At 40.3% G+C, this 11,127-nt stretch overlaps 1 protein-coding gene across 7 annotated transcripts in view; it reads left to right on the forward strand.

The window, feature by feature from the left end:
- LOC129744228 (uncharacterized) overlaps positions 1-10,239 on the forward strand; it is a 74,605-nt gene extending 64,366 nt beyond the window's left edge. For all 7 annotated transcript variants that reach the window (XM_055736643.1, XM_055736647.1, XM_055736644.1 and 4 more), the window contains exons 13-16: positions 4,840-5,415; positions 5,477-5,797; positions 5,853-6,190; positions 6,256-10,239. In XM_055736643.1, the coding sequence (XP_055592618.1) occupies positions 4,840-5,415; positions 5,477-5,797; positions 5,853-6,190; positions 6,256-6,605 (1,585 nt within the window). In that variant the 3' untranslated portion in view covers positions 6,606-10,239. The remainder of the gene's footprint in view (positions 1-4,839; positions 5,416-5,476; positions 5,798-5,852; positions 6,191-6,255) is intronic.
- Positions 10,240-11,127: the final 888 nt, after the last annotated feature.

Below are 11,127 nucleotides of genomic sequence, written 5' to 3' on the forward strand. Positions count from 1 at the left end.
GAATTTATCATCTGGGTAACCAAAAACAAAAAAACATACACACACAACTCTACAGAGGTGCATCTAAAAATCTATCCGTAATGCTTTTCAGAGAATCTCTACCGAGAATCGAAAAACGAGCTCGTCGGTGATTCTCGATAGAGCAACTACAGTAGTTTTTCGATTTTATCACGGTCAAAAAAAATTATACCGTGAATATGGCGAAACCGTGAATTTGGTGAAACTAAAAATTAAATTGGAAAAAAGTATTTTTGCTGTCTTTAATCAATAATTTATAATGTTTTCAGTAGTGGAAACATTTTGTATCAATTAATTCTGATTAGATATAAGATGTAATTATCAAAGATTTCTAAACACAAAGCATCGATTTCAGTTCAAATTATTCTTCTCTATACCAATTTTAAGATTTTTTCTTGAAATTAAACCATGTAGAATATCAATTTGATAGTCTATATCTAAATAAAGTGAATTATTTGTTTTTTTAAAGGAAATTTAACAGTCGTTATCTCTTATGTCGATTTTGAAAAAGAGTTCAAAGAAAGCTGCATCAAAAAAATTTCTCCTGCAAATTTTAAATTTCAATATTTTAATCTTCACACCTAAATTCCTAAATTCACACCTGATTAACTAAAAAGTTTACATTTTCGAAAAATATTTTGAAATTTGCTCAATTACGACTTTTAAAGTGTGTTTCTCGAAATTTGCTTTATGGGCAGATAATCCTTTGTTTTTCATATGTAGAAATCTTAGTTCATTCTAGGTACATATTTTATGGCAAAGCTAGCACAATTCATTTTGATCTTCCAAAATTCTCCATCCCGACAATACTAAAGGCTGTCCAATTAGGATTGCTCACGCCCCTCTTTCAAATAAACAAATTAAACAAAGAAAACAGAGACACTTATCTCTATTCAAAAACCCACATCTTTAATTGATTCGCATAACCAAAAAAGTTAACTTTTTTGAACGGCTAACCAAACACAAATAACAACACTAGCATTACTTACTACTTACTTAATGATCCCGCGCCGATCCTCCGGTGCATAGGGCCGTGGTAAAAGACCTCCACTGTTGACGATCCGGAGCCAGCGTCTTCACCTGGTCCCAGTCAAGATTCTCGTCGACAGTTCGGATTTCAGCGGCTAGGCTTCGCCGCCACGAGTTTCTAGGCCTGCCTCTTCTTCGATGACCTTCTGGATTCCAGTCAAGCGCCTCTCTGCAAATCTCGTTTTCATCTTTTCGCAGCGTGTGCCCAATCCATCTCGCCCTTTGATGACACCGGCGATGTAGTTCCTCATTCGAGATCCAGTTGCCAGGCCACCAAGCGCGGATGATGTTCCGCAGGCAGCGGTTTACAAATACTTGCAGTTTTCGCGTCGTCACCGCATATGTGCACCAAGTTTCGCACCCGTACAGCAATACGGATTTGACGTTTGAGTTGAAGATTCGGATTTTCGTTCGTAGAGAGATCTGGCGTGACCGCCAGATGTTTCGGAGACTCGCAAACGCAAATCGGGCCTTTCTGATCCGGGTTTCGATGTCTTTCCTGGTACCACCATCAGGCGTTATCTGGCTACCAAGATACTGGAAGCACTCCACTTTCTCAACTTGTTGCCCAGCTACCATGAAACTGGAGGGATTTCCTGTGTTGATCTCCATCGACTTGGTCTTTCCGACATTGACTTTGAGACCTGCTGCCTTGGAGCTTTCGGTGAGGTTGTCGAGTTTGCTCTGCATGTCCGGTTGTGTTTGGGCGAGCAAAACAATATCGTCAGCCAGGTCAAGGTCGTTCAGTTGCTCCATTGTTAAAGGATTCCACGGCAATCCTCGGTTCGGTGCACAGTCGATCGATCCAGTCAGAATCTCATCCATTACGATGAGGAAAAGTAGCGGTGATAAGATACATCCTTGTCTCACTCCAGCAGTTACCGGGATTGGTTCGGACAAGACACCATCGTGCAAGACCTTGCATGAAAATGCCTCGTATTGTGCTTCGATGAGATGGACTAGTTTCTCTGGGACCCCTCGTCGCCTTAGAGCCGCCCAGATGTTTTCATGATTAAGTCGGTCGAATGCTTTTTCGAAATCAACGAACACCAGCAGAAGAGAGTCCTGGAATTCGTTGATTTGTTCCAGTATGATTCGTAGCGTTGTGATGTGGTCCACACATGATCGTCCGGATCGGAATCCAGCTTGTTGCCGTCGGAGTGTAGCGTCGATTTTCTCCTGGATCCTGTTCAGGATCACTTTGCAGAGTACTTTGAGGGTTGTACAGATCAACGTTATGCCTCGCCAGTTACCGCACTCTGTCAGGTCTCCTTTCTTCGGGACCTTAACGAGGATACCCTGCATCCAGTCGGCCGGGAATGTTGCAGTATCCCAGATGTCAGCGAAAAGACGGTGCAACATTTGTGCTGAAAGGGCAGGGTCGGCTTTCAGCATTTCAGCAGGGATGCAATCGATCCCAGGTGCTTTGTTGGATTTCATGTTTTTGATTGCCGCTTCTATTTCAGCCAGCGAGGGCGCTTCCGAGTTGACGCCATTTATGCGACTTACTGTTGGCGCTTCAAGCTGCGGGTTCTGTTGACCATCGCTATTCGTGACTCGGAAGAGTTGTTCGAAGTGCTCAGTCCATCGTTTGAGCTGATCTGTTCGATCGGTCAATAACTGACCTGCTCGGTCTTTCAGCGGCATTCTTGCATTAGTCCTTGCACCACTGAGGCGGCGAGAAATGTCATAAAGTAATCGGATATCTCCATTGGCGGCGGCTCTTTCCCCCTCTTCGGCTAGGGAGTTTGTCCAGGCTCTCTTGTCTCGTCTACAAGCTCGTTTAACTGCCTTTTCCAGCTCCGCATATCGTAAGCGGGCGGCTGCTTTGGCTGACCCGGTACATGCCTGCTCAATTCCGACTTTCGCCTTTCTCCGATCATCGACCATCCTCCAAGTTTCATCCGACATCCATTCACTTCTTCTTCCACAAACTTTACCGAGAGTACCATGGCTCGTCGTGATAAAGGCATTCTTGATTCCACACCACTGTTCTTCGACTGTTCCGTCTGTCGGCAGCTCCGAGGCCCGGGATTCTAGCTGTTCAACGTATGCCCTTTTCACCTCTGGATTCTCCAACCGGCGGACGTCGTATCGACACCCGACTTTCTCCTCGCGCCGTTGGACACGCGCAACTCTCAGTCGTATCTCGCCAAGGACGAGGTGATGGTCAGATGCAATGTCTGCGCTTCGCTTGTTGCGAACATCAAGAAGACTCCTTCTCCATTTTCGGCTGATGCAGATGTGGTCAATTTGATTTTCTGTTCGGCCATCTCGGGATACCCAAGTGACCTTATGTGCTGGTCGATGGGGGAAGAGCGATCCACCGATCACCATGTTGTTATTGCCACAAAATTCTACAAACAGCTCTCCGTTTTCGCTCATCTGTCCTAGGCCATGGCGCCCCATGATGCGCTCAAGGTCTTGATTGTCGGAGCCAATCTTTGCGTTGAAGTCGCCCAAATGGATTTGAATGTCACCCTTCGGAATTCTCTCTACCACGCTGTTCAGTTGACTGTAAAATTGCTCTTTCTCCTGCAAATCGGCAACGTCAGTTGGCGCATAACACTGGACCATTGTAAGGTTTCTAACCCGTGTTCTAAATCTGGCTACGATTATTCTTTCGTTTATCGGTTCCCATCTAATGAGGGCCGCGTAGGCCTGCGGGCTTAACAGGAAACCAACTCCTCGTTCCCGAGTAGCATGTTCTCCTCGTATGCCAGAGTAAAGCAGGACTTGCCCGGATTGTGTCTTGTGTTCTCCAGTATTAGGCCAACGGACTTCGCTCAGTCCCAGAATTTCAAGCTTGAGGCGGCTAGCCTCTCTAGCAAGTTGTTCCAGTTTGCCTTGTTGGGCAAGGGTTAAAACATTCCAAGTTCCAATTCGTGTCCGCTAAAAGTCGTCGCCAAAGTTCCAGATCGGTCATTTCTTTCGGGTTCCGTAACAAGTTATGAATCGGGAGCAGTAGGTTGTTAGCCTAAAGTCCCTATCCCGCGATGGGGCTGCCATCTTGGACTTAGCTGGCGGGAGCCGCATTTCATAAATTCAGCCGCTTGCTGCAAGACAGACGCTGTTTGAGCCGCCCCTGACCTGGAGAACAGACGCTCGGTTGTTGTTGCACGCCGCCCCTGACCTGGGGAACAGACGCGTGCGGCCACCTTCTCAGTCTGCATGCGACCAAAGCATCCACCGGGGTTGGGTACCCGATCTCCGCTTAGGTTACTCGCACCCCAGCCGGCACCGCGGGGAGGTAGAGATAGGAGTTGTGAATAAGAGGTGATATGACCACTATGGGGTCTCGTGTTGCACATTATCCACCGTTTACCAGCCATTTACTAGCATTAGCGTGACGTTAAACTTATGTCGATTATTACAAGTTTTCAAAATCCAGATGGCGACTTTAAAACATTATACAGCTAAAGTTGCTAAAGTGCGAGCAGTTCGATGGCATTTTCATATTATTGAATATTTTCATATTATTGAATGAATTGAATATACCATAACATAAACCATAAAAAATATCATGAACAAAGACGCTCTACGCTTTTGAACGAAAATAAAGGACCTGGAAATGGTTTCTGAATGATTTCTAAAAAAGCGTGATAAAATCGAAACTATAACCGTGATAAAATCGAGCGTGAATTTGGCGAGTATTGATAAAATCGAACAGTGATAAAATCGAGAAACTACTGTACATGTATGCCTATGTAGAGTATAGAATTCTCTTCTCCAAAAGTGATTTCTTATTTTAAAATGGTCCCCTTTTTAAATTAACTCCATTCTACCCAACAGCTTCAACTCCCGCAAGCTCATAGAGCTACCCTACCACAAGTACAAACTGGAAAAGAGCGATGAATCCTTTGCCGAGAGCAGCTTCCTGACCGATTTGGCTTGGCTGTCCCAGAAGGTTATCGCTACCGGATGTGTTCATTTACTACACGATATTGCTCTAGTAGATTTAACCAATAGTAGTAGAGGCAGCGGCAAAACGGACCACGTACTGCTGCTGAAGCAATTCTTCGAAACGCACTTCAAGGCGCTGAACTATGACGGACGACAGTTCTACTCGCTGTTGGCCGTGTTCCTGGAGCGTCAGATGGCTGTGGAGGGTTCTTCGTTCGTCGGCAACGAGACCCTTAAAAAGTGGCGGGAGTTTATCGAGGCCGTTCCACAAACGTTCCTTAAACAGGTAGAGATTATCAAAGGACCCGTCGAGGCGGGCAACGAAGACGGTGCCGAGAAGAAAGATCCCGGTGCCGAGAAAGCAATAGCTGGTTATGATTTGATCATGAATCTTAACATTGATGGTTATTTTGTGATTTCGTTGAGCACGGAGCGGGAGGAGATATGCGTTTGGGATGTGGCAAGGTGAGTTAGTTTTGGGAATGGGAAAAGTAGATGAAATTTGATCAAAAAATATTTCTTTCAGGTGTAGCAAGGTACGAACATTGCTAGGAGTGCCACAACCATCGGCAATTTGTCCTGTGGGAGAATACGGTGTGGCTGTGCTGTGTCGTCGGGAAATCCGAATGGTAGATTTGGATGAGGGCCAATTTAAGGTTACGTTGAAGGGTGTAATGAACCAAAAAATGCCATACTTTGGGTTACATGACGCATCTCATTTGGTATGTTTATCAAGGAATCGTATGTACGTGAACTTGATGAACATGGAATCCGGAGACTGCGTTACAACTTTCAAAGCTGGTGAAGATCGCTTCCTCAACTCATTGCTAGTGTCCGGAGATGGAAGGTAGGGTTTGCCCAGTGTTTCCAGATACACATTTACATTTCTTTTTTTTCGATAGAATTCTCGTCTGTGGGGATGAAACTCAGAAGCCGTTCCCACTCCTGGTTTGGCACCTTTCCCAGAAGAAGCTGCTGTATGACCTTCGGATACCGCACCATGACTTCATTACCTCTCTAGCTGCCATTACGCATGAGGGCTCGTACGTTTGTGTCGTTGCCAAGGAACTGGCCGAACCGAGTCCCAACTTCATTGTCGTATACGATTTGCAAAGTGGAACGTTGTTCAAGAAATGGAAGCCATCCTGCAATACCGTTTCGCTGGCCATCTCGCAGACCAATACGTGCGTGATTGCAGGATTGGAGGATGCGCGGATATTAATATGGGATCTTGTAACAGGTAGTTATTGGATGGAACGATTCAAATGGATGATCAGATAACAATATTTTTTGCATTTCCATCAGGTAATTGCCGATGCACATTGACGGGACACAGCGCTCCGGTTACGTTGTTGAAGCTAGATCCCTCCGGCAAAATGTTACTTTCCGGCGACAAGGAAGGTCGTGACATGTCGGTTCGGTTGTGGGAACTGGATAGCGGCAAACAACTGGCCGTTTACACTCCGGAAGAACGGATTACATCCTGTGAAATCCTCAACGGTGGACAGTATCTGGCGCTGGCGTTGGAAAAACGCGATATGATTATAGCGCTGAAGTTGTACGGTGTCGCTGCTACTCCGGAAGGTGAGAATTCGGAACAGAAAAAATACGGAAAGCCGGAAAACTGTGGCAAACTGTTTGATTTAAAGAAGTAGGCGTCTGTGTAGCGTAAAGAGATTATGCAAAGTTTTATCCTGTATAGGTAAATGTTGTTAGTTGAAAAGCGATTTTTGATTTATTTATTCTGCGTAGTTTTTGGAAAACGTGTAGCTTTCATACCATAGAAATATATGAATAAAGAAATATGTGGTCGTGATTTGTTGGTTTCATGTTTGAATGCAAATGTTGCTATTTATACTAGCAAATGGCATAGCTACTTTTGAATTTCATATATCTCTCAGTACATAATTTCGTCGAATGTTCGATTTCCAGATACTTCGTGCTTCATATAATGAATTTTTCCACAAATACGCGTAAGTATTTGTAATAATTTTTTGTCGTTAACACCCTTCAGAGTTGAACCGTTCAGCTTAGAATTCTTTTTCATTATTACCATAGAATTTCAGTAGCACGCTGGTGTATTCTTCAACGTGTTTTGAATATTTTAGTTTATTGAAGCCATCAAGTCATGACAATAGGCAGTTAGAAAATTTCCACTTCCGATTGTAATCGTCGAAAAACGCATCAACCGAGTCCACTGTTTATCCAATATACTAAAAAAGAACATTCGTCATTTAGCACCAGAACATGTTGGCAATCGTATTTGCTCGAACCGTTTGTGCACCAAAATACAACACAAAATATAAATAAAACATCAATCCGGATAGTACATAAATTATAACACTCAATCCCACTCGAAGAACGAATTTGTCAGAAGGCGTTAGATATAGAAAGATTACACGATATTTATTAAAATTAAAGAGAAACAGAAGGAAACCCAAGTTACAAATCAAAACTAAGCGATTGAAATTTTCCGACGCGCAAGTTACCCTGAAATCAATCAACAAAGAATCGGTTACAGAGATGAATCGCATACAATACAATTGCAAATTATACTAAAAACAACAATAGCAAACTACTTTTAACTACTACAACCGAATATTGTGAATAGCTTCCAGTCGATGTTTTAGAGTAGGAAATGTCGAGATTTATGCAGTCATAAACAAGCGCTGATCGAACAGCAAGCACTAATCCAAAAATCATCTAAGCGAGTGTATTGACGGCAAATAGTGTAATTTGAAAAGTTTCACGCTCCTTTTGCAGTTAAAATTGCAGATAGAAACAAAAATCTAAGAAAGAGCAAATAACAGCCTGCGAGGCATTTGACAAACAGAGAAAGATACTAGTCGATGAACGGTAGCTAAAACATAATCATTACCGGAACAAAAGGAAAACAGGTATAGCGCGGATAGCAAACGATAGATAAAAAACTATCTAATCAATCGCGCAACATTGAGAATAGTTTTCCACTGAGTGTAAACTGCTAATACAACAACTATGGAAAGCAAATGTGCATGGTGGCTAGATGTTAGAGAAAGTTAATGTCGTTTTAAAACTGGATTTGAACTGAAAACAAATTAAACATCTGAGAGAAAACTGCTGCACCTTGACTGTAACACTTTGTCTATGATACCGTTTTAAACCCGCCAAGTATATGAATAGCTTAAAGCTCGTACATTTTATCTTTAATTAAATTATTATTCACATGAATTCAAAGTCAATCAACAAACCGGAAAAGAAACATAATCTGCAATCTATCCTTCCGAACAGCCGAAAATGAATAAAAAGTTTAGGATAAATATTACACAACCTACAATCTGATATATGTAAGGCAAAAAATCCCATAGCTTTAAGTTCGGTTTACACAAGCTTAATCGAATTGTACCAAAACAATTTATTTTATTTTTAAATTCTGGATATATTTCTTCCAGTACTTTGTTCCTTTTTTAAATCAATAGTCTTAAATTATTTTTGTGCTTGAGTATTTCAGTCGGAATTAAAACTAAATGATGTTGAATTACCGATACCTACATATGAAGAATTTTTGTTATCGTTGATATAAATGATTTGAATATTCATCACGTTGTGGGAATAGCTTAGTTACTCTTCCAAAAATACACAGATAGTAACACAAATCAAATTGAGATCATAACATAACCCTTTAAAGATGCGAGACGGCTGACAGCTGACTGTTGTTCGTAGCAAACCTCACTTGCTTATACAAAATGCTCCTAAATTTTGTTTGGTTCATCCCGACATAACAATTTTTTTCAATTAAAATCATGTTCCTTATTATTATTAATTCAAACTACTTTCAATAACTTGTAAGAATTTTTGTCAAAAACCCGCCGTTTACACAGATCCAGCTGTTTTGATCATCATTGTAGAAAATGCATGTTTGTGTGAGTGTTTTTTTGTATCGTTTCCAAATAAGCTGCTACTGGTAGCAATGTAATTACGAAGGACATACCAATTCATAAGTAATAAACTGAAACAACACCCAACAACAAGAGAATCAGCTGCAACAAACATATGAAGAAAGCAAACCAAAACTAATATGATTATACCAAAAATACCAAAGCATACAAAGCCCAACAGACAAATCTTAACTAGTAGCGTCTGATCCAACAATAACAGCAAAGAGAGGAAAAAATAACAACAAACAATTTAGTAAATGCTCATCTGGTATGTAGCAAATCATGACGAGGCTGGTCCTTAAAAACCAAAAATTAAATTAAAATAATATATAAGCAGAACAACAATTGTTAGACATTGTATTATTATTATTATTATGTTTATCATTATTATGAAAACTCTAGCGATTTTAATATAATTTCGTTCGCAGCAGTCAAGAAGAAAGAAGAGAAAACTGATTCGGTTTGTAATCTGATACCTATAGATGCATAGGAAAAACTTGAGACAAGAAACTATCTCAAAATGCTACAATCATGCAGTACGTACAAGACTTGAAACCACTGAAAATTTATATTTAGTCTACCTTGCAAGGGAAAAAAGTTAAAAAATTCGAATCAAATTCAGCGACCAAACTTTTCAAAGCATAGCTTCCGGCTCAGTATCGGCTAGATCCAAATCAACATTTTCGAAAAAGCACTTAAAATCTGAAGGAAAAAATTCCCCATACTTGTAAAGTTTCACGAAATCAATAGAAAACATCATAAACTGAAATATAACCTCATTGTTTCGCGCATCAAACGTATCCATCAATGAGTAATTCAAAATGGATCAAAGTCATTACAATATCAAATCATTCGATAGAACCAATAAACGGAAACCGTTTCCTTGCTTATCGGAACGGCCGATTGAAATGTCCTGCCAAGAGTAAACCTGCACAAACTCCTCTAGCGTAAGGGTGCAAGTGCAATTGTACAATTTGAAAATTCAAGCAAACGGATAACGACCAGAAATCAGAAACTAACGACAAAAAAATACTACTATCCTATCAATTAAAGGAAGCGTCAATATAAACACGCGAATAGCATTAACTTATAAAAGCAGACGACAAACAGTAAGAAAAAAAAAATGAAGAAAACCAATAGGAGAGACAATGTTCAAAATCTTGAGCCATTTTTGATGTAAACTCTTTTAAGTCATATTGTATTTGTTACTTTTTGATTTGTATGTGTGTATTATTCTAAACAACAAGGTGGAGAAACCGAAAACAAGAAGATGAAAAAAACCTTAGATTAGACAAACAAAAAACAAGCAGAAACAAAAGAATCTGAGATGATGAATATATATACAAATCAACAAATGCTGTCGATGCCGAAATGTGATGTGGGTTTTTTTTGCGAAAGAAATATCCGAAATTTTTCTTCTTGGGTCTCAACATATTAGCGATAGGTGATGTGAATAAACTAGCGATTGCTTCGGTAGCTTTTAATCAGCTCAAATTTGGGAATGGTTGAATTTGAAAGCATTTGCTTAGTAGGTATGAAAAAGTACAAAAAATCAGGGCTATAGGAAGAGCCGGTTAATGGGATGGGGAATTTCGTCACTGATTTTGTTCTATGATATTTTTGCTCAAACAATTCATGAATCCTGGACATAAAGATCTTACCTAGTAAAGAAACTTGGCATACTTAGGATTCCCAAAAGCTATCTAGACTAACATTTCAAAAGGGCCAAACTTTTCAGGCAAAAAATTTATAAACATTTTTAGCTCGAAAACTACAATTCCTACACAAATGTTAATGAAAGAGCTTTGGAAAAATGATTGAATTTTTAGAATTTTTTTTTATGCAACACTGAGAAAAATGCATTTCAAAAACTAAAACTTAATTTCCCAAAAAAAATGCCTTCTCAGAATTTGAAGAATTTTTTTTCTTAGCTCGGTAATTATAAGGGCTACAAGTCGTCCATACATTGCAACTTGTGCATATTAAAGGGAAAATAGTTTTTCTATTGAAATTTTGTTCATGATTTTTTTTTGAAAATCATTTTGTTTATTTTTTGAGTGTAGTTTTCCAACTACTTCGTTGTTTTTTTTTAATTAAACGTTTATCAGGCCTTTAACTTATAAAAGTAATTATGTGCCGAGGGTCATTTTGAATTGAACTATTTGGAAAGTGGTAAGGGAGGAAATAGGGTGTGGAAGGATATGAGGGGAAGATGTTATTTGTATATCTCCGGTGGTCGCACCTGCTGCATGCTACGTGT

The sequence above is a fragment of the Uranotaenia lowii genome, chromosome 2 (assembly GCF_029784155.1).
Source record: "Uranotaenia lowii strain MFRU-FL chromosome 2, ASM2978415v1, whole genome shotgun sequence".
Classification (NCBI taxonomy): domain Eukaryota; kingdom Metazoa; phylum Arthropoda; class Insecta; order Diptera; family Culicidae; genus Uranotaenia; species Uranotaenia lowii.